This window comes from Mustela nivalis (assembly GCF_964662115.1).
Source record: "Mustela nivalis genome assembly, chromosome: 6".
In the NCBI taxonomy this organism is placed as follows: Eukaryota; Metazoa; Chordata; class Mammalia; order Carnivora; family Mustelidae; genus Mustela; species Mustela nivalis.
This window is the reverse complement of record NC_139025.1, coordinates 17930068-17954085: the sequence shown is the minus strand read 5'-3', so window position 1 is coordinate 17954085 and position 24018 is coordinate 17930068. Positions and strand designations below refer to the sequence as shown.

General features: G+C 40.6%; 2 protein-coding genes across 6 annotated transcripts in view; one reads left to right on the top strand and one right to left on the bottom strand.

The window, feature by feature from the left end:
* Positions 1–2633, bottom strand: part of SAMD15 (sterile alpha motif domain containing 15) — a gene marked incomplete at its 5' end in the record, with an annotated part of 42806 nt that extends 40173 nt beyond the window's left edge. For all 4 annotated transcript variants that reach the window (XM_082733646.1, XM_082733645.1, XM_082733647.1 and 1 more), the window contains one exon: positions 870–2633. In XM_082733646.1, the coding sequence (XP_082589772.1) occupies positions 870–2633 (1764 nt within the window). The remainder of the gene's footprint in view (positions 1–869) is intronic.
* Positions 2634–2947: 314 nt separating this feature from the next.
* Positions 2948–24018, top strand: part of TMED8 (transmembrane p24 trafficking protein family member 8) — a 41165-nt gene continuing 20094 nt past the window's right edge. The window contains exon 1 of one of the 2 annotated variants that reach the window (XM_082733665.1): positions 2948–3082. Coding sequence is in view for 1 of the 2 variants with exons in the window: in XM_082733664.1 (XP_082589790.1) it covers positions 2998–3082 (85 nt within the window). In the remaining variant the exon portion in view is untranslated. The remainder of the gene's footprint in view (positions 3083–24018) is intronic. The other variant, XM_082733664.1, reaches the window with a different exon arrangement.

Below are 24018 nucleotides of genomic sequence, written 5' to 3'. Positions count from 1 at the left end.
GGGAGAGATAGGAGGGAGTGAGAGAAAAATCAGGTTTTTTCCTAGTTCTGTACGGGGAAAAAACTTTTAGTTTTAAATTCAAATTTAAAATAATCCTAATAATCCCACACATTTTCCATCTGAGCTCTCCACTAAATTTCATACTGTTCCTTAATATATATATATATATTTGGCATGATACACCTAGTGCTTCCTTCATGCCTCAATTACATTTTTAAGTAGTACCAAAGATTTCAGACCTTATGTTCTTTTGTGGTAGCCTAAAAACATAATTGGCATCAGTGAAATGAGAGGATTCACCCTACCTTTTTTTTTTTTTTTCAGTTTCCTGTTTTTAAAGATTATTATTTTTTTAGTGACATATAGTTGACATTCACTCTATCTTTTTAATAAAACTACTCTTGGTTAATTGGCCATTTAAATTAATACTGTTAGGGGCTCATGATACACATGATGTATTTGGGGCAGACACTTAAGATGAATAGTACAAGTTAAGGGAGCTGCCAGTAAAACAACTTGACAAAGTACCAAAAAGTCTACCTTGGACAAAATCTGTAAAAAAAAAAAAAAAAAAGTTTTCTGTGAAAAGAGGCCTATATACATTTCTTAGTCTTTATTCAAGAATTGCGGAGAAGTATACTATTGTGATAAATAGGGAAAACTATAAATGTGACCCACCCTTCCTCTATCAAAATACAAAAGACATCAGTGAAAAGAACAAACTTTAAATCCAAGTTACCTCTACCATAGTCCAGGACTTTTCTATGCCCCTTCTAGTGAAGAAGAGGCAAGAGCTCAGGTAAGGGTAAGAGGAGTAAGAGATAGAAGGACGAAAGAATGTTAATTTTATAAATGTTATTTTTGTATACCTTGTACTGAGGGAAGCCTAGCTCACTAATCCACTTGGCAACTTTCTCTGGGCTCCATTTAAGATATTCAAATTGTAGTTCAGTACTTTCTTTTGGCTGGGTTTCTTCATCTTTGTGTCCCTGTTTCATCTCTGGGGACAATTCTACAACTTTTTCACTAAAAGACACTCTTAAATCCCTCTGAGAGTCTGAGAGGTAAGAGTGTAAATCATCAGTAACTTCCAACAGTCCATTAAAATCTTTAGAAAACTCATTACTTACCCTCATTGAGTCTACTTCACTTACTCTCAGAGACTCAAACGTGGACTCTCTTTTAGCCTTGGTTTTTTTTACTGACCACTTTCTTATTTCATAGTCAGAGTGTTCTAGCTTATCCTTGTCTGGGGAATATTTAAATTTGACTGGTTTTGGCCTATCTTCCTTGAAAAATTCTGTATATGACACTATTCTTAGTGGTAGTTGGGCTTTGTCTGGTAATTCTAGATCTTTCTCTTTAGTTTCTTCTGTTTGTGTCTTCTCTTGAACCTCTGGTTTGGTTTTCTGTGGTGGCCTTTGACCTGTTTCCTCAGTTAATTTTCTTGGTTCTTTCTTTGGAAACTTTGGCTCTAGATCATTCTCCTCTCCTAACTTTCTTATTGTCTCCTCTGATTGGGACTTCTGTGGTGGTGCCAGCCCTGTGTCCTCAGTTGATTTTCTCTGCTTATCTTTTTGATCTGATGGTTGAGTGTCCTCTAGTGGTTCTAAAACTTTCTTCACAGTTGACTCTTTCAGTGTCTCCTCTTCAACTTCTGGTTTGGTCTTTCCTGGCTCTAAACCTATTTCCTCAACTGATTTTCTTGATTTTTCCTCAGGAAATTCTGATTTGGTCTCTCCGAGTGGCTCTGCAACTTTCTCCTCAGTTGATTTTCTTTGGTCTTCCTCTGGATTCTCTGGTTTAGTCTCTTCTGGTGGCTCTACACCTGCCTCCTCAGTAGCCTTACTTCGCTTCCCCTTTAGAAACTCTGGTTTAGTCTGTTCAGGTGGCTCTGTCCCTTTCTCCTCAGGTGATTTTCTTTGTGCTTCCGCTGGAATGGTCATTCTTGGCGGCTGTAGATCTGCCTCTTCAACTGATTTTCTTGGTTTCTCACTTGGAAATTCAGGTTTGGTCTGCTCCGGAGGTTCTGGACCTGTTCCTGCATATTGCTTTGTAAATGAATCCTCCAGAACCTCCAGTATGTTCTTTTGTAGCAACTCTAATCTTGACTCACTGAACGAGGCCCCTGAAACTTCAGACTCTGTCTCCTCTGGGAGCTCCAGATCTGTTTCCTTATCTGACTCTGTGAGTACATCCTCTGTAACATCTAATTTGGCCTCCTCCGGTGGCTCTAAATCTGGCTCCTCTTTATCATCCATAAGGACCTCGGAATCCTTGAAAAGCTCTTCTCCCATCTCTCTCCATGTCTCTGACTTTGCCTCCTGCGGCATCCCTGGCTCGGTCTCGCTAGGAAGGTCTCTCTCGGACTCCTTGGGAATCTCCTCCTTGGACGTGCTGGTCGGTTTTGCGTGTAGGTGTATATTCTCCGGCGCCCCCACTTTGAGCTCTTTTTCCTCCATCTCTGGCTGGGGTTCCTGGTCAATCTCTACAGGCAGCTCCGGGCCTCCCTCTGCCATGGTGTCCGCTTCGGGGTCTTGAGCTACTTTAAGAGCCGTAGGCAGTTCGACCTCATACTCCAGATCTTCTCCTTCCACTGGGCCGGAATCGTGAGGCTCTGGGACTTCAGCCATGACGCACGTTAGCCGACGCGCCCAGGCCTCCTAGCAACCCCAACTTCCGATAGCGTCTCTATGGATACCATGATTTCCGGCCGAGTCTTCCTGAAATTTCCCCAGGTTTTGTTTGTTCTGTCAAACCGTGACTAAAAACCTGCGATCAAAAGCACGCAGGCACCCTCCCCGCGTCCGCGTCGGCTGCCTCCGCTGCCCAAAGCCCCTGCGGCCGCTCGGGGGCCGGCGCGCTGCCCCTTCCGGCCCGCGGGCCCCGCTCGGCTCCTCCCGGCGCGCGGCCGCTGCTGCCGCACTCGCTCGGCCTTCGGCTGTTTCCGGAGCCACTGGCGGCCGGCGGCGGAGGTGCTCGCGGAGCCGGCTGCAGATGTCGGAGCGGCAGGCGGCCGGGGGGCCGGCGGGCCGCGGCGGGGACGGCCCGGGAGTGGAGGGGAGCCAAGCGGCCGCCTCAGGTACGCAAGCCGGGGGCCGGCGGGGGGGTCCGCCCGACCTCGGGGCCCCGCTCGTCGCGCGAGGCTCGGCCGCGCCCTGTGCCGCTCTGCCCCGCGCCCCTCGGCGGCGCGGACCCGCCCGGGCGTCCCCTTCGCGCGCAGAGCCCCCGCCTTCGCTCCCCCGCGGCCGCGCCCCGGCCCCCGCCGCCCCCGCCCGGCCCGGGACTGCGCTCGAGCTTGCTCGCTACTCCTGTTTCGAAACGCTGTGGTTCCCGCCCCGCTCGCTTTCTCCGTTCGGCCCAGATAGCGGTGACGGGGCTGCTCTGCCCCCGGCGCCTCCTGAGCTTCAGCTCGCCCGCGGGTCCCTCCTAGGAAGCGGCCCCCAGCCCCGCCGGCCTCGCTGCCCCCTGCCCGTGGCTCCGCACCCCGCTGCCCCGCTCTGTCCCGGCCCAGCCTTTCCGCGCGCTCTCTGCCCGCAGCCGGCGGGGCAGCCTCGCCCGCCGCTGGTCTGCACCCCGCTTGGCCCCGGCCCCCCAGCACACAGGCCCCCGCGCCTCGCCGCCGCCGCCTCTCGGTCGCTCGGAGAGCGGGAGACGAGAAGCGGAGTGGGAGCCGGGAGGTGCTCTGGAGTTGAGCGTCTTGAGTAAAGGCACGACCTAGGGGCTGAAATAGGGACTTTGGCGACCTGTCCTTTGCCGGCGGCAGCCTCGTCTTCTGGTTCAGGAGATGCGCGCCTTTTCTACCCACGCGGGTTCCTGCGCGGGGGGCTCAGCAGCCAGAGGCGAGGGGTGCATCCACCGCACTTTGAGCCCTCGGGCTTCCTTCTGCTCGCCACACGTGGAGCTTCAGAGGGTTGGGGGAGAGAACTGGTTTCACTAAGTGGCAAGTAGAAATTAATTTTTCCAGTCTGGAATGGAAATAGATACCATCAGCTATAGTGGTAGAGGTGGTGCGGGCGCCGGGGTTGGAGTCTGAGTCCTCAGTGTACTGATTAAGTGACCTTGGGCCAGTCACTTCTCCCTGTTTCCATTTCCCCATCTGTAAACTGTGGGGACTGATAGTACTCGCCCAATAAGATTGCCCGGAGAGTTACACGAGCCACTGTGGGTGCGGCCCTGGTGCCTAGCCCCGGGCACACACTGTAATTGGTGGTATTCATTACTCTGAGAATCAGATCTGTGGTGTGCCCACCTCAACTCTATGTGCTGTCAGAGGTGTTCCAGGGATGTGCGTTTTCCTGCGTGATGATTCTTGTCCTCTTTTACTTCTGTCCCAAGTGTCTCCCGTCCTCTAATACTACTCCAGTCAAACACACAGACGCCATTGAATCACCCAGCTTTCCCCCATGACTTTATGATTTCTTACTTTAAAACATCTAACAATTTTTGCCCTTTTTTCCTTTGTATGAACTTTTATGCTTTGTCATATGTTTAAAATTGATGGCATGTATTTAACATTATAGCAGTAGAAATTTTAAGCATAATTTCCAGAAGATTCAGCAGAGAGTCTCATTCATCAGACATATTTCATTGCATATGTCAATATTTATAAGTTGAGGGTTGTGCTTCTTCTTTTTTTTTCTTTCTTCTTTCTTCTTCCTTTTTTTTTTTTTAACTTCTCCTTAAGCTCCTTGTATGCTTATGGCAAACAAACCCAAGCATTTGAAATAGAAAAGTCTTAAGAATAGTCAACTCTGATGGTGGGCTTGTCTCTGAGAGAGTGATTTCCTCCCCCTACTTTTAAATTGGGTTCTGCGTTTACTCCCCCCAGCCAGGACATTGATAGAAATACTTCTGGTTATTTAATTCCTCTTTCCCTTCTGAGGGTGAGTGTTGGTTTCTTTTTCTGTCATGTAGGGGCTTGTTAGGGTAGCCCAGAGCACACTCTTTCTCTTGAGGTAGGATTTGTTGCTAATAAAATAATAGTAAAGATAATTTACATTAATTGAATGCTTCTCTGTGCCAGAAAGTGGACAAAGATTTACTAATATTACCTGACTTAATCTGGTCAACAGTAATTTTCTCCCTGTTTTATTTTATTAAAATATTTTATTTATTTGTTTGGCAGACAGAGATCACAAATAGGCAGAGAGGCAGGCAGAGAGAGAGGGGGAATCAGGCTCCCTGCTGAGCAGAGATTCCCAATGTGGGGCTCTATTCCAGGACCCTGAGATCATGACCTGAGCTGAAGGCAGAGGCTTAACCCACTGAGCCACGCAGGCGCCCCCATTTTATTTTATTTTTAGAGATTTTATTTATTTGAGAGAGCATGAGCAGTTGGGAGGGGGGCAGAGGGAGAGGGAGAAGCAGACTCCCCACTGAGCCCGATGTGAGGCAGAGCTGGACCCCAGGACCTCGAGACCACGACCTGAGTCAAAGGCAGATGCTCAGCTGATTAAGCCATTCAGGTGCCCCCTTTCCTCATTTTATAGAACAAACTATGCCTGAGAGGGGTTAACTTAACCTGCCTAAGTTACTGTGGCAATTTTACTATCTGTATGAAAATTTCACCTTGTTTTGATGACGCTTACAATCGTTTGTTTTTATTGGCTATTGATCCAGTATTGGTATTCTAGGGCAGGTTATGGTCTTTGTCCTCAAGGTGTTTTTAGTTTGGTAAGAGGAGAGAACCTGCAGAACAAACATCAGCAACTCAAAACATTATATAATTGAGTGTCTATTATTACAGTTCTTTTAAAAAATATTTTATTTATTTGACAGACAGAGATCACAAGTAGGCAGAGAGATAGGCAGAGAGAGAGAGAGAGGAGGAAGCAGGCTCTCTGCTAAGCAGAGAGCCCGATGCGGGGCTTGATTCCCGGACCCTTGGGATCATGACCTGAGCGAAGGCAGAGGCTTTAACCCACTGAGCCATCCAAGCGCCCCTATTACAGTTCTTTATTTACTTACCCCCAAGAAATCAGCTTGAGGGGAGGACAGAATCTGTCTCCTGTTGATCTCCTAGAGCCCTTTATGTTGTGTCCTAGAGGTTCTATAAATATTTGCTGGATTGTGAGACAAAGTCTCAACACAGAGACTTGGAGGAGCACCAAATACATATGAAGAATTAGGGTTGAGATAATGAAGAATGTACCTGGGTTTAAAGCTGGAGTGATTTAGCCTGGGGATGCTCAGGGGTTGTTTTGGCTGTCACTGCTGAGGCTGGAGAGGAGGGGGAGGGCTGTCAGTGATAACTAGTGGGTAGAGGTGAGGGATGCCGCGCAACACCCTGCAATGCACAGGGCAGCCCCCTCAGTGGAGAATTATCTGGCCCCAAATATCAGCAGAGCTGCTGTTGAGAAATGTTGAGTTAGCATGAAGCTGGGTTTCCAAAGAGGGGTGGAAATCATGCATCTGGCTTGGCTCAGAGTTGTATAACCTGGGGAATAAACTTAAAAATCTGCTTCAGGGGTGCCTGGGTGGCTGAGTTGTTAGGCGTCTGCCTTTGGCTCGGGTGGTGATCGCAGACTTCTGGGCTCGAGCCCCAGCTTGGGCTCCCTGCTCAGTGGGAGACCTGCTTCTGCCTCTCCCACTCCCTCTGCTTGTATTCCCTCTCTCGCTGTCTCTCTCTCTCTGCTAAATAAATCAATAAAATCTAAACAACAACAACAACAACAACAACAACCAAACTGCTTCAAATTAGGAGTTTAATTGGATCCTTCTGCCGCCTTCCTCTAAAAAATGGTCTAGTAAGTAAACAATAGAGACCTGAGATAGAATGAAATTGAGGAGATTTCTGCCATCCCCTCTCAGAGGGACAGCAATAAGAAATGAGTTTGAACATTTTGTTGTTATTGAATTGAAGATTTTTATTAAAAAAGAAAAAGTAGGGGCGCCTGGGTGGCTCAGTGGGTTAAGCCTCTGCCTTCAGCTCAGGTTGGGATCGAGCCCCCCATCGGGCTCTCTGCTCAGTGGGAGCCTGCCTCCCCCTCTCTCTCTGCCTGCCTCTCTGCCTACTTGTGATGTCTGTCTGTCAAATAAATAAATAAAATCTTAAAAATAAAGTAAAGGTTTTGATCTTTCAGTGTATCTTATTCCTTCAAAACAGGAATTTAAAATTATCCGGGATAATCATAACTTGTTTTTTAATATAGTCTCTGCAGAGAGTACCTTTTGCATGTGTTCATGTTTGTTAGCTGAAGTTTTAGTGAAGTCAAAGAACTTCTTTATGTTCTTCTGAACTCAGCGTTACAGTGACCACAGTGCTCTTAATTGTTTTGTGAGCTGTAATTACTTCTAATAATCTCTTATTTGGGGCACCTGGGTCCTTCAGTCCCCAAGAGAGATATCCCTCTATATAGTGAAACTCTCGGAGGCATACATGTTGCATCACTTAAGGATAGACTTTTTTTTTTTTTTTCCAAAGTTTAGGGAGCTTTGTGGAAAATAAAGCGCAGTTCTCTTATGGCCTTGAAGTTAACATTAGAAATGAGATAGCTGTAAATGACCCTGAGAGCTATCAAGGCACTTAGACACTAACAACTGGCCACATGTCAGGTGAACTTGTCATGATTCTTATGTAGGTCTTAGAGCAGTGTGATGTCTTCCTGCAGTGATGGAAATGTTGTGTATTGTAGCTATTGAAAAGACGGGTGGCTATCTTAGTGGATGGAGCAGAACAGTGAAATTTATGCCATAGAGCCCTTACAGTTTTTTGGTTTTCTATTGTAGCTTTATATCAAAATGGTATAAATTTGTCTGTCTGTGGTAGTGGTTTTTTGGTTTTGTTTTGTTTTCTGATGTGGTTGTATTTTTGTGGTGTTGAGGTAGCCAGTTAGTCCTTTTATCATTCCAGGATGGTATAACCCAAGGTTTGTGATCTGAAAGACCAAGAGGAGCTGGTTTCACTCATAAGGACTGATGAGAAATTAGATCATGTGGTCTTGGGATTTGGTTGGAATATAAGCTCAGCCAGTTTTTTAAAGCCTCTTGAGTTTATAACCACATAACCTGCTTTTGGTTCCTCTGCCCTTGAATCTAAAAGGCCAGGCTAATTATCTCTTTGCAGCCTGTTTAGTGAAGGAGAAGTCCTATGAGACCTGTTCTAAAGAACTCTGACCTGATATTCAAATGCTTTAGAAAAAACCTGTTTTTTGGTTCTTTGGAGAGAAAGTACAAAGTACACAATAAATTTAAATCTGTAGCACAGTCGGAATGCTGGTAACATAGAAAGAAAACTAGTATTTTAAATATTGTCAAACATAAATCATTATAGGAAAATTTCTTTTCTTAACTCTTCACCTTGCTTTAGAGGCTGTCATCTATAAATTTATTCTTGAGCTTCCATTTTCCTTTCTCTGTTTATTGTTTCTAAGACTTTGGCCGTGCAGGTACCATGCCATGGTTTTTGCCACATTAGAGAATACATTCCAAAATTATTTGATTACTATTTTTAAATTAAATTGACATTTAAAATTTTGTTTCATTTTAAATGATACCTGTGCTATTACTATTTTGATGTATCAACTTTTCCCAATACATGTTAAAATAAATACATAGCCATTTTAATTTTAAAAAGACACATTTTCCCATATCCCATTTAAATTTTCAAAACCTGTCCTAGTTTCTCTGGTCTCTTCTCGGAGTACTTGTAGAATTGGTCTGTTTGGCTGACACATTAAAAGCTCTGTATGGAAAAATTGGCTTTTTCTTCTTTATAGTGGTCTAAATGTCACTAAATAGCTTTAGGAAACCCAATGATCTGTTTATAATGGTTTTCTCTCTCTACAACAGGACTGCATTTTCCACACCTGATACTGCTGGAAATAAACTTCAGTATTTCTCCTTTTCTTACTTCCTGCCTCTTTGAACACTGTTACAAGTTGTTTTACCAGTAGTTCTTTTTTTTTTTTTTTAAGATTTTATTTATTTATTTGACAGATCACAAGTAGGCAGAGAGGTAGGCAGAGAGAGGAAGGGAAGAAGGGTCCCTGCTGAGCAGAGAGCCTGATGCGGGGCTCGATCCCAGGACCCTGGGACCATGACCTGAGCCGAAAGCAGAGGCTTTAACCCACTGAGCCACCCAGGTGCCCCACCAGTAGTTCTTACGTGATTTAGCATGTACCTTAAAAATCATGAGCACTGTTCCTTTTTACTTATTTTTCCCCCTACATTAAGCTGTTCAGGTGCTAGAAGTGGCTTCTAGCATATGAAAAATGCTCAACCTGATTTCTGTTAAGGGACATGGAAATGATATATATGCCGGGCAGTTTGATCTCTCACTATGTTGGCAGGTGTGCAGGAACAAGGACTTTCATGCATTGCCACTAGGACTGTAAATTAATACAAATGCCATGGAGGGCAATTAATCAGTATCCGTCACAATTACAGTATATGCTCTCATTGATCCATTCCTTCCAGGAATTTATCCTCTAGATTTATTCTTTTGCCTATTTAAGGACACACAAGGTTTTTATAGCATGGCTTGAAATGGTAAAAGATTAGAAAGGACATAAATGTCCATCAGTAGGGAACTGGTTAAATAAATTATGGAATATCCAGCCAATGAACTATTAATCAACTATAGAAAAAATGAGAAAATTTTTCATGTATAGTTATGGAAAGAACTCTGAGATATAAATGGGAAAAAAGTATCTTTAATGTGCTTATTATTTGTATAAAGAAGAATATATATGAATACACACACACACTTATGTGCATCAGGTAGCTCTGGGAGACTCTACAAAACCTCATAACGTTGGTTGCTTTTGGTGGTGGGGATGGAGAGGGAAGTTTTCACCGTATACTTTTATGCTTTTTGAATTCTGGATAATGTGGATGTATTATCTATTCAGAAAAAAACCTCAAACGTGTCATGAGATTCTTCACTGTGCTTGTATTATAAAAGACATTCTGTACATCTTTGACATTTCTGCTAATCAGGAACTGACCCTTTCTGGGATTTTTTCCTCTTAGATGAATTTTTTTTTTTTAATGAAATACAGGTTGTAAATCTCCTTAGGGATTAATTTCATGTTATTCTTCAAATCCACTACTGTTTTTCATTATTTTTGTGGGGATTTCATTTCTAAGGATAAATCAAAGGCAGATATAACCACCACTTACACGAGCTGATACTGTGAGCCAATGACAGAAAGAAGGCAGACTTTTAAAAGTTCTATTTTGGGGCGCCTGGGTGGCTCAGGTCATGATCTCAGGGTCCTGGGATCGAGCCCCGCATCGGGCTCTCTGCTCAGTGGGGAGCCTGCTCTGCTTCCTCCTTTCTCTCTGCCTGCCTCTCTGCCTAAATGTGATCTCTGTCAAATAGATAAATAAACTCTTTAAAAAATAAATAAATACAAATAAAAGTTCTATTTTGTTTCCATTTTATTCAGAAAGGTATTCTCAAACTGCAAAAGGTAAAGAGGCAGTGTTGGTTTCTATTTTTAGTAATGGCAGACTAGGTAATCGGATCAGTTCTCCCACTGGAGACAATTAGAAAATAATTGTCAGCATGCAAATATTTGCTTGAAGATCCCGGAGAGCTAGCCAGGTAATGAAGAATTACCAGGCTATAATCAAGGTGAGGGCAGAAGTAAAAAGATAGAAGTCCAACGATGAGAGTCCATTTTGGGGGCTCCTTTCTCCTCTGATGCCATATGCTGGATTCTTGAGTGAGGAAGCTGGTCAAGACTGTGAATGTGCCTCTGTGGACTAAAGCAACAAGAAATATTCAGAACCAGAAACAACCAAATAGGGGTAACTGTGGTGAACTCCCTTTTCTCTAGGTTGGGACTAGGAAAGACCATGTTCTGGAAGTAAGGTTAAATTAAAAACAGCTATTGCGGGGCACCTGGATTAAAGCCTTTGCCTTGGGCTCAGGTCATGATCCCAGGGTCCTGGGTTTGAGCCCCACATCGGGCTCTCTGCTCCGCAGGGAGCCTGCTTCCTCTTCTCTTTCTCTCCGCCTGCCTCTCTGCCTACATGTGATCTCTGTCTGTCAAATAAATAAATCAAATCTTCAAAAAATAAAACAAAACAGCTATTGCGGGAGTGCAACTCAGTTTCAGAAAAATCTTAAGTTCACGAAATTGAGTTAAGATGGCTCCAGGCTGCTAGTGTCCCCAAGTATGTGAAAGAAGCAAAGGCAAACTTTTGGAGGCTTATTTAGATTTGGCTTCAGATTGTTTTTACAGACAATTTTATGAGAACAGTTTCTGGCACATTTGATTAATAGCCAGATTCCTGGAAGAGAACATGAACAAAAATCAAAAGAAACAATAGCTAGTATGAATCGATCCAAAGGGGCAACAGACTGAAACATAATTATATTTGTTATGTTCAAGATAAAAGACGAGTTTGAGAAATTTGGCAAAGAATTAAAATCTATAAAAATTTAACCAAATAGAAATTCTATAATTAAAACATACAGATGAAAATTTAGAACTCAGTTGATGGGTTTAGCAAAAAGTTTCTATGTCTGAAGAGAGTATAATGAGACGAAAAGTCAGAAGAAAATGTCCAATAGGAAATATGTAAAAATGCAACAATGGGAAATTCAGGAAAGAGGTAAGAGACATAGAAGATATGGTAAAAAGATCTAATATTTATATAATTGGATCCTAGATGAGGAGGGCTAGAACGGACAGAAGCAATGCTTGCTGAGATAACTGTGAATTTTCCAAAGCTAATAGAATGCACAGATTTAAGAAGCCCAAGCAGGATAAGTACAATGAAATCTACAGTAGATATACATTAAGTTAAAACTGCCATAAAACTGGGGCGCCTGGGTGGCTTGGTCCGTTAAGGATCCGACTCGCAGTTTTTGCTCAGGTCACTGTCTCATGGGTTGTTAGATGGAGCCCAGTTGGCCTCAGGCTCTGCACTCAGCAGGGAGTCTGCTTGAGACTGTCTCCCTCATCTTCTGTCCCTCCCCCAACTCGCATTTGCATGCTCTCTCTCTCTCTTTCAGACAGAACTTTTTAAAAAATTGCTATAAAAGCAAAGTAAGGAAAAGTAGCCAGAGAAAAATTACAGTTTGCCTTCAAAGGAATAGTAATTGGACTGACAGCTGACTTCTACACAGAACAGTAGAAGCTAGATCATCTTTAGAATACTGAAAGAAATACCAACATAGAATTTTTTTTTTTCCAGGAAAACAGTCTTTAGGAATGAAGATGAAATAAGGATATTTTCAGACAATCAAAAACAGGATTTGTCACCTGCATACTGGCACTTGAATAACTGAAATCTTTAGACAGTATCAAAATGGTCTCAGATGAAAGGAAAATCACAATTTCTTCTCACTCACATTAACATAGATGCAAAAAGTGATGAACAGAATGTTAGCAGACTAAATCCAGGAATATATACAACCAAGTTGGGTTTTCTCAGGAATGCAATGTAGTTTTAACATTCTTTAAAAGTCAGTGTAGGGGTGCCTGGGTGGCTCAGTGGGTTAAAGCCTCTGCTTTCGGCTCAGGTCAACATCCCAGCATCCTGAGATCGAGCTCCGCATCGGGCTCTCTGCTCAGCAGGGAGCCTGCTTTCCTTCCTCTCTCTCTCTGCCTGCCTCTCTGCCTACTTGTGATCTCTGTCTGTCAAAAAAATAATAATAATAATAATAAATAAAAGTCAGTGTAAATCGCCATTTTAGTATACTAGTGGATAAAAATGATCAGTTTAATAGATGCAGAGAAAATGTTTGATAAAATTCAAGCTCCATTTATGATTCAAAACTCATAGTGAAGTAGGAATAAAAGAACAAAAAATCTATAAGGAGCATCAAACTTAATAGTGAGATTGAAAGTTTTCTTCTGGAGATCAGGAATAAGACACGGGAGCCCATTCTCACCACTTAATATTCATCATTTTATTGGATATTCTAGCTAATACAGTTAGCCAAGAAAGAGAATATATGAAAATTAGAAGAGAATCCTATTAAATCTGGTTTAATTTTCTGGTGATGACTATATATGTGGAAAACAGGAGAATCCACAGATCAGTTATTAGAACTAATAAGTTTGGCCAGTCTGCTGGGTACAGAGCCAATATGCAAGATTTCATTGTGTTTATGTATACAAGCTTACCTTAGATATTGTAGGTTCAGTTCTAAACCACGGCAATAAAGCAAATATTGCAATAAAGCAAGTGAAGTGCAATTTTTTGGTTTCTTGGTGCGTGTAAAAGTGATGTTTATACTCTATTGTAGTCTTCTAAAGGTGCAATAGTAGTATGTCCAAAAAAAGTACAATACCTTAAAAATATTGCTAAAAAATGCTCACTATCAACTGGGCTTTCAGCAGAGATGTATTCACTGATCATAGATCCCTATAACAATAATAATGATGAAAAAGCTTGAAATACTGCAAGAATTATCAAATGTGACACAGACATGAAGTGAAAAAATGCTGTTGGAAAAATGGTGCTGATAGACTTGCTTGCCACAGGGTTGCATCAAATCATCAATTTGTCAAAAATGCTCTACCTGCAAAGTGCTGTAGTGCGAAGCACAGTAAAATGAAGTAGGCCTGTACTAACTAGCAGTGAAGTTAGAAAATATATAAAAATATAATTTACCAGAGAGTAAAGAAAGTTCAAATACCTAGGAATAAATCTCATAAAATATAGGCAAAGCCTTTGTGCAGATTATAATAATAATTATTATTATTATTTTAAATACCAGGACATGTATTGTGTGATTAATTGTTAAAATCCTTAAGAGCTGCTGGTTGCTGCAATAGCTGTGCTCTTGGCTTTAGGTGATGTTCCTTCACGGAATCCAGGCCTAAATCTGGGGTAGACAATTTTCAGCTGCCTCATTCAACCAGGCCCAGTGGGATTTTGTCTTTTAGCCTTGACACTCCAGTGATATTTTCTCTTCCTCTTGGCAGGATAGTACATTTGCCACAAGTCAACTTCCAAGGGCGATAGGGCTTAGAGCCACAGTGGTGGCACAATGTGCACGTCTTATTGCAACACTTTCCAAATGATGTCGTTCCCTTTGTCATCTTGTGTCTGTGGCCAAGACCCTGTAATTATTAAGAGACATGAAAGAATAAATAAATGGAAAATGTATCATATTCTTAGAAAGACAATATTGTAAAGATGTTCATTCTCCCCAACTTGATATATAAATAAAATAATCCCAGTAAAAATCCCAGCAGGGCATTGCTGGAGTTCTTGCATGGAAATTTGACAAGCTGGTTCTAAAAAATATATAGAGGAATGAAAGGCCATAAATAGCATATATGAACATACTTGAGTGAATAAGAACAAGCTGGAAAGATTTGCTTCATTAGGTATCAAGATTTATTCTGAAGCTTTTATGAAATAGTCTGATAGGCCCTAGAAATAGAATAAAATCCTAGAAACAAAATCTTTGATTTGCAATAAAGATTGTACCGTAGAGTAGTGAGAAAAGAATGCTAAATATTGCTGGGACTATTGAATATCCTAAAAGAAAAGAAGGGAAAGAAAAGAAATTTGATCCTTACCTCACACACTGTATACACACACACACACACACACACACACACACACACACAAAATCAATTCTGTTTGGATTGCATACCAACATGTGAAAGGCAACATAATAAGCTCCTAAAAGATAATACAGGAGAATATATTGACCTCAGTGTAGGCGAAGATCTCTCAACCCACTGAGCCACCCAGGCGCCCCAAGGCGAAGATCTCTCAAAGAAAGACTAAAAAGGAGAAGAGTGATACATTTTGACTATATTCAAATGAAGAACTTTGCGTCAGGATAGGACACCATTAAAAGAGTAAAGGTAAATCACTGTAGGAGCAGGTATTTGTAACGTGTAATTAACAAAAGGTTTGTGTTTAGAACTCTGATAAGTAATGAAAAGACAATCCAGCTTTCAGCTTTTGGCTCAGAAGTGGCCAAGGTGCAACTTTCTTTGGTTACCCTTAACCTGGATTCATCTGATACCGGCTGCCTGCACTGAGCTGCCTAAATTCAACCCCAATGAAGTCAAAGTCATATACCTGGGGTGCATCAGTGGGAAAGTTGGTGCTCTTTCTGCCCAGGCCCCCGAAATTGGCCTCCTGAGTCTTTCTTCCAAAAAGGATGATGGTGACCTAGCCAAAATAACTGGTTATTGGAAAGGGAGGGCCTGAGGATTTCAGTGAAAATGACCATTCAGGACAGATAGGTCCAGACTGAGGTGGTACTTTCTGCCTCTGCCCTCATTATCAAAGCCCTCAAGGAACTGCCAAGCAGTAGAAAGTAGCAGAAAAACATTAAGTATAATGGAAATAACAGTTTTGATGAGATTGTTGACATTGCTGGACAGATGGGGCACCCATCTTTAGTTAGAGAACTCTCTGGAACCATTAAAGAGATCCTCAGACTGCCAGACTGGGCTGTGATATTGAAGGCTGCCACCCTCATGACATCATAGATGACCTCGACAGTGGTACAGTGTGGAATGCCCAACTAGTTGAGGACTACAAAGGAAAATATCTCAGTCAAGGATCATTTGATTAAAAAAGAAAAAAAAAAGACACTCCAATAGTAAAATAGGCAAGAGATTGAATAGGTATTTTATAAAAGAAGATTTCCAGATTGTTGAGAAACAAGTCATCAGTTATATGCAAGCTAAAGGAGCATACACCAATCAGAATGACCCAAATAAAAATTATTAATATGACCAAGTATTGGAGGGGATACAGAGAAATAGCAATGTTCCTCAATACCAGCAGGAGTGTGTATTTGCTACAACCCCTTTGGAAAATAGTTTGGCATTTTCTACCAAGGTTTATTCATATTTCTATGACTCAACCATTCCATACCTAGGTTTACATACAGAATTAATTCATGCACATGTATACCAAGAAACATGAACTAAAATATAGTAGCATCATTCATAATAGCTAAAAACTAGAATGAATCCAAATTTCGTCAATGGCATATTGATAAATTATGGTTTATTCACAGAATATTATATAGCAATAAAAATGAACAAACCTACAACAACATAGTTGAGTCTTTCAAACATAATGTTGAGTGAAAGAAGCTAGTCTTGAAATATTCTGCATTATTTCTCTTTATATAAAATTCAGGCAGAATAAAGTAATGCTGTTTAGGAATGCATATTTAGGTTGCCCGGCCAAAAAGAAAAGCAAGGAAATGATTCCCTAAGTTAGGACAGTGATCATGGAGGAAGGGTAATAATGATTGGCAGTAATGAGTGGGAGGGTCATGAATAGGACTTGTAAAGTGCTAGGAATGATCTGTTTCTTGGCCTAGGTAGTAGTTTATTTAAGTGGTTGTTTTGTGGTAATTTATTGAGCTGCACATTTTGGGGTGCTTTTCTGTATATGTGTTATATTTCACAATAAAGGTTTGAAGAGCAGTCATTGTGTAATATAAGTATTAAGAGTGCTAGCTTTAGGGGTCCCTGGGTGGCTCAGTCCTTAAGTGTCTGCCTTCGGCTCAGGTCATGAACCCAGGGTCCTGGGATCAAGCCCCACATTGGGCTCCCTGCTCAGCGAGAAGCCTGCTTCTCCCTCTCCCACTCCCATTGCTTGTGTTCCCCCCCCCCTCCGTCAAATAAATAAAGTCTTTAAAGAAAAAAAAGAGTGCTCGCTTTGGACTTGGACTGACTGAACTCCTATCACTTCTATTTCTGTTTGTTGGCCATCTTGGGCAAGTTACTTGATTTTGCTGAGCTTCAATTTCTTGAATGATAAAAAGGAAGTAATGGTAGTATCAACTTCAATAGTTATGCAGTTCAGTGAGGTATCAAAAATATGATGCCTAGAAAATGCTTAGAAGGTAACTGACATATAGTGAGGCTCACTAGGGCTCACTAGGTCTTGGCTGTGAAGCTGAGCAGAATGAAGATAGGACATCTAACTACTTTAAGTTCAGACTTTCGGATCCAAGCAAGTGCTATCCAGATCTTTTGGTGAGAGTTCTTGATTACAAGCAATGGAAACTAATGTTGGCTGCCTTGAGCAGAAAATGGATTATTGGAAGAATATAGGAAGCTCACCACATTGCTGGAAGGCTGAAGAGTAGGCTGGTCCAGAGGCTAAGCAGCAAGAATAATCCGGTGAGGGCTATTTGGCTGCTGCTAGATGCATCCTCTCCCTCCTTTGTACTGCTATTTCCAGTTCTTGGTGGGACTGTTTTACATCATGTGCATGGTTCCTAACTTCCTGGGTTTAGAAAAGAAGGCTCTTCCATTCTGACTTCCATTGTGTACTGTTTATGAAGTCAGTCCCCTCTAGGAGAAGGTTGAGTGTTTGAAAGCTAGAAGATCTGAAGGCGACTGCTACGTCCAGGATCCTGAAAGAACCTGCAGTTGTAATTCTGTGCTATCTTTGAGGACTGTCAGGGACTAGAAATGAACCCATGTATCAATTATCCAAAGGGGAAAAGAGATTAGAATCCAGAATCTGTAACCATTAAACTTGAAGCAGCTTCTCAGCAAAGTTCTAGAATATGTCACACAGATGGTTTGTGAACAGTTAGTAAGGCAATAAGTGTGGCCAGCATGGGCATCCTAAAAACAAATTTGACCACCTAATGATTTTCTAAGTGAGTCCTCTCTGCTCTGTCTCAGATATTACTACTAGGTCCTCATTAGCTCTTGTGTGAACTTTGCTAAGGCCTCCCATCTGTCCGGTAAGACCCATCTTACCATCAGCTGCTATAGGATCCTCCAAAAAATGCAAATTTGACTGTCATTTCCTAGTTTAAATTTAAGCTTAAAATTCTTGATCATCTGTGGGATAAAGGTCCTTCTCAGTCTTTCCTGCAAAACTGAAAGCTTTATGAGGCCTAGAACTGTGTCTGCTTTAGTGCATCATCTCCAGTAACTAGTGTGGAGCCAGCACTTGTTAGGAATTCGTTAAGTATTGAGTTAAACTGATGGAATTTGTGTCTCTTGGCTCAGGTCTCTGCACACACAGAACTTCCTGTACACACTGAATAGCCATGGAATTTTATTTGTTTATTTTACTAATGTTTGTTCTTTTTGTTTCTGTGAAGTACTTCTAAGTATTTCCTTTAATTTTTTTGTGTATAATACAGTATTGCTAATTATTGGCACAATATTGTATAGCAGATTTCTAGAACTTACTAATCCTAAATAACTTAGACTTTATACCCATTGATTAGCAACTCTTCATTTTCCTCTCCTTGAAGACCCTGAGAAACATCATTCTACTCTCTGATTTTAGGAGTTTGACTATTTTAGATACCTCCATAAATGGAATTGTGCAATATTTGTCCTTCTATGACTGGCTTATTTCACTTAGCATAGTGTTCTCAGGGTTCATCCATATTACCACATATTGCAGGATTTCCTTGTCTTAAAAATATTATAATATTCCATTGTATGTAACTACCACATTTTCTTTTTTTTCTTTTACTACCACATTTTCTTTATCCATTCATCTGTCAGTGGACAGTTAGGTTGTTATACCATTTTGGCTATTTTGAGTAGTGCTACACCGAAACGTTGGAGGGTTAATATCTCTTTGAGATCCTGATTTAAATTCTTTTGGATGAATACCTGGAAATGGGATTGATAGATGATATGGTAATTCTATTTTCAATTTTTTGAGGAATCTTTATACTGTTTTCCGTAGTGGCTATGTCATTTTTCGTTCTCATGTAGGTGCAAGGGTTCCATTTTCTATGCGTCCTCTGCAACACTTGTCTGTTTTTATTTTGATAATAGCCATCCTAACAGTGTAAGATGATATCTCATTTTTGTGGTTTTGGTTTGCATTTCCTGATGATTAGTAATATTGATCATCTTTTCTTATGCTTTTTGGCCATTTGGATGTCTTCTTTGGAGAAATGTATATTTCAGTCTTAAGCCCATTCTAAAATTGGGTTATTGGGTTGTTTTGCTATGGAGTTATAGGAGTTTTAAATTTATTTTGGAAATTAACCTCTTTTCAGATATATGGTTGGCAAGTATTTTTTGTTGCTTCATAGGTTGTCATTTTCTCTGTTTGATTCCATTGCTGTACAGAAGTTTTTCTGTTTGATGTAGTCCCACTTGTCTATATTTGTTTTTGTTACGTGTGCTTTTGGTGTCATGTCCATAAAATCATGAAGCTTTGTTATGAGACCAATATCATAAAGCTCTTCCCCTGTTTTCTTCTAAGAGTTTTATAGTTTAAGTCTCATTTTTTTTTAAAGATTTTATTTATTCATTTGACAGACAGAGATCACAAGTAGGCAGAGAGACGGAGAGAGAGAACAGGAAACAGGCTCCCTGCTGAGCAGAAAGCCCGATGCGGTGCCCGATCCCAGGACCCTGGGATCATGACCTGAGCTGAAAGCAGAAGCTTTAACCTACTGAGCCACCCAGGTGCCACTAAGTCTCATGTTTTTAATCCATTTTGAGTTTATTTTTATATGATGTGAGATAAGCATCCAGTTTCATTCTTTTGCATGTGGATAACGAGCTTTTCCAACACAATTTGTTGGAGAGACTATCCTTTCCCCATTGTGTATTGTTGGCACCCTTTTCAAAGATCAGTTGATCATAGATGTATAGATGCTTTTCTAGACTCTTACTCTGTTTCATTGGTCTCTTTATGCCATACTCTTAAAAAATTTCTGTAGCATTGTAATATATTTTGAAACCAGCAAGTGTGATATCTCTAGTGTGTTGTTCATCTTTCTTTCCTTTTTTTTTTTTTGTTTTTAAGATTTTGTTTATTTATATGAGAAAGAGGAAGAGAGAGAGAGAGAGAGCACAAGCAGGGAGAGGGGAGGGGCAGAGAGAGAAGCTGACTCCCCACTGAATATGGAGCCCACTTGGAGCTCAGTTGCAGAACCCTGAGATCATGACCTGAGGGTTAAGGCAGACCCTTAACCCATTAAACCACACAGGCACCCTAATGTGGACATTTTAACTGTGTTAATTAAGCTCCAGTCTATGAACCTGGAATGTCATTCCATTTTTTTTGTCATTAATTTTTTCATCAATTTTTATAGTTATGCCGTGGTGTTTTTCTGTGTTCTTGCTTTTGCTCATTTAATCCTCTTCGCCTGTAGAGCCCTTTTTCAATGCCCTTGCCTGTGGCCAAGTCCTGCTGTTCTTTAAGAAAGCATAATTGCTGTTTCTTTGAGGAAAAGTCCTTTGATTACCTTTCTTCCCTAAATTAAATACCCGCTGTGTTCCTGTAATATCAAGGGCAAAATTCTATTCTAAATAATAACACATTGTATTACAGTTGTCTGTTTATGAGTTTTTCTTCCTCTGTAGACTGAGCTGTTTCAGGGCACAAATCATGTATAATTTAACTGTATTCCCAGGATGGAATATGGTGCTTGGCACATAGCAGGGACCCAGTAAAGGTCTGTTGAAGGTATTAGGCAAAGCCATTAACTGATGGTTCCCTTTTAAAAATTTAATTTAATTTAATTTAATTTGCGAGAGAGAGAGAGAGAGAGAGAGAGAGAGAACGAGCATGGGGTAGGGAGGGGCAGAGGGGGAATGAGAAACACCCTTCCCGTTTAACACGATGCGGAGCTCAATCTCAGGAAGATCATGATCTGAGCTGAAGGCAGACACTTAACCCACTGAGCCACCTAGGCACCCCTCATGGTTCCCTTTTTGATGTGGTTGCTGTGTGTATCTTTTCTCATCAGAAGGAACTGGGACTCCTTAGAGAAATGGCTGGCGCAGAGCATATGTAAGATGAGCTCGGAACTTTTGTTATAAGCAAGACTATTCGGACACATGAGCCAACTCTAAAGAGCTCCCAATGGCCAAAACTAGGAAAATTTGAAACACTTGAAATATGTTAAACTTGAAAAAACTTGAAAAACTTGAAATATGTTAAAAACTGCATGTTTCTAAAACTACAAAACCCCCAAATCATTGTATAGAGATTGCTACAATGCTTAGTATTCTGACAATGAGAGAAGACTCAATCTTCTATCCTGCCTTTCTTTCTTTTTTTTAATAGTATTTTTTTAAAGATTTTATTTATTTATTTGGCAGACAGAAATCACAAGTAGGCTGAGAGGCAGGCAGAGAGAGATAGGCAGAAGCAGGCTCCCTGCTGAGCAGAGAGCCCGATATGATGCTCTATCCCAGGACCGAAGGCAGAGGCTTTAACCCACTGATCCACCCAGGCACCCCTCTGCCTTTCTTTCATGAGTAATACTTCAGAGTAACTAAATGGTTGATGGGGAGGAGATCTTTTTCTTTAATAGAAGAATTCTAACTCATAAATTTGGAAGGTACTAAAACTATGAAAGGCATTTTCTGTTTCTTATGAAAGGAGGGATCTATTTTAGATAGTGACCATGAAATGGCTAGTCAAGTCATTAGGTGAAATAAGGCTGAAAACATGAACCCACTTACCATTTTTTACATCATTAAAGTTGTGACAAGCATATATTTTGTGCTTCCTGATGTGATGCAATAGGAATTTTATGTGCCATGTCTAGAGTATTCCTTTGAGATCAAAACTGAACCTGAATCTAAATCTCTAGGTTAACACCATCCAAAAGAATTTTCTGTGATGATGAAAATGTTTCTGTGCTATCCCGTACCCACTAGCAACCTGAAGCTATTGAGTACTTGACATGTGACTAATCAGACCAGGAGACTGAGTTTTAATTTTTATTTAATTTAAATTTTAATTGAGCTACAGGTTAGTGGCTACTGTATTACAGGACAGCTCTGGATCTAAGATCGCTTTACAGGTAATATAATGAGTAGAAGAATCATGAAATCATGAAAATTTAGTCATCCAAATTCAGAATTCAGAAAATCTGCAGGTCATATGACTTTTCATTTCAACAAATACATTGTATGAAAAACAATGGGGTGAGGAATGATATAGATTAAGACATCTAAGATACATATAAACTAAATTTAGTGTGTGAACCTTATTTGGATCCTGATTTCAAATAAACTGGCTGTTAGGAAAAAAAATCTGAGACAATGGAGGCATTTGGATGTGGATTGGATATTAAATGATATTAAGCAATTGCCAATTTTGCAGTAACAATAATGGTGCCATACCTATATTGAAAGCCTTTTTCTTTAGAGATGTATTTTAAATGAATATAATGATGTCTTCACTTTGCTTTAAATAATCCACTATGTGTGTGGTGGGGGGGGCAGGACGGTAGGGAACAAAAGAAACAAAATGTAAAATGTTGTTGAAAAGATAATGAGTACATGAATCTCTGTTCCACTGCTCTCTAATTTTGTGCATATTTAAAATTTTCTGAAATAAAGAAGTTTTAACTAACTAGCATTTAAGTAAAAATTTGAAAAAGAGGGACACCTGGGTGGCTCAGTGGGTTAAAGCTTCTGCCTTTAGCTCAGGTCATGATCCCAGGGTCCTGGGATCGAACCCCGCATCGGGCTCTCTGCTCGGTGGGGAGCCTGCTTCCTCCTCTGTCTCTCTGCCTGCCTTTCTGCCTACTTGTGATCTCTGTCAAATAAATAAAATCTTTAAAAAAATTTTTGAAAAAGAAAAAAACGTTTTTACAAAGCAGTAATTAATATACCTAAAATGTACAAAGGGAGTAAAAGGCAAGGGAATAATTTACTCAGAATTCAGAATACGGGGAGATAGGATCGGGAAGAAGCATTAGAGGACTTTTAAAGTACAAATAATTACCTCATTACTAAGTAGGTATTGGTATTAACGTTTTTAGCTTTGTGTCTCGTTTTCGTGCCACCTTTTATATTTATGATATATTTTACAATAAAAAGTAGAAAGAAAGCTAACTGTTAGGACATAAAGAAATCTCACAGAATCAAATTGCAGGAAGTACTGTTGGATGTTACAAGAATTAGAAAGTAAGTGGTCAGGTGGGTCTCTGTGTCTCCTTTCCTCCTGGACCCCAAGGTCCCTTGTTTCTACTTCTCTTTGCATAAATGATCCTTTTCCTGTCTCTGGCAGTTGTCTTCAGTGCTTAGTCATCTGCTTTTACATGGCCTGTGACGGCTTCTCCCAAGTGGCAGACTCTGTCCCTGACCTGAGGCTCTTTACTGTCTGTTTTGGCCTGTGGTACCCACCCCAGATTTTGGGGAAGAGAATTGGGCCGACTTTTGGGCAAATGTTCACCAAAAATCATAAGCACGGCCAGCGTAGTAGATCTTGGTCACAGGAACTATTCCTTCAAGGCTGTGGACAGGGGAAGTTTTTAAGAAAGGGTTGTAGACTTCTGCGATATAACATCATCTCTGACGGTGAAAGATTTGAAACAAACTCCAGCTCTAACAATAGAGACTTGAGGATTGGTTAAAGAAATTTTAGTATAGACTATTGGATAATGCACAGTCGTTTAAAATTATGATATAGCGCCATTTCTATTGACTCTGAAAAATGAGTAATGTTCAATTACATCTGTGCATGTCCTTTCAGAAATATAAATACAAGAAATGTGTGTGTGTGTGTGTGTGTATGGATTTGAGTCCTAGAATGAGTGGAAACTCTGAAACATTAATGGAATAGTTAATGAAAAGCTGTAAGTTACAGGACCTTGAGCTAGTGTGTATTATAGTCCCAACTGATCAACTCATGATACAGTATTTTCCAGTAGAACTTATGGTCTTCATGCCCCACATGAAATTAGTGACTGGAGATAGGAGGCAGGATATATAAACATACAGATGTATATACATCTCTCTCCTCCTTCATTCTCTCTTTCTGTCTATATAGATATACATATGTATGTATATGTATATTTATAAATATATAAATACGTTTCTGAAAGAATATGCACCAAAGTGTTAACAAAGGTTATCTTTGGCTAATGGGTTTGTGGTTGGTTATATCATTTTTTGTTTCTTTTTGCTCATTTTTCTACACTGAATAATGTGTTATTTGTATATTAAAGTCTGAAGGGTAAATGTAAAATGTTTTCTTACGTGTATTTAATTTGTTCTACGATGAGTAAAGCATGCATTAGTATAATTTCAAAAAGTTAATTTGAAATAATATAGATATGCAGAGCCCTGCATTAAAGTTAAAAAGTCAATTATTTTCCAA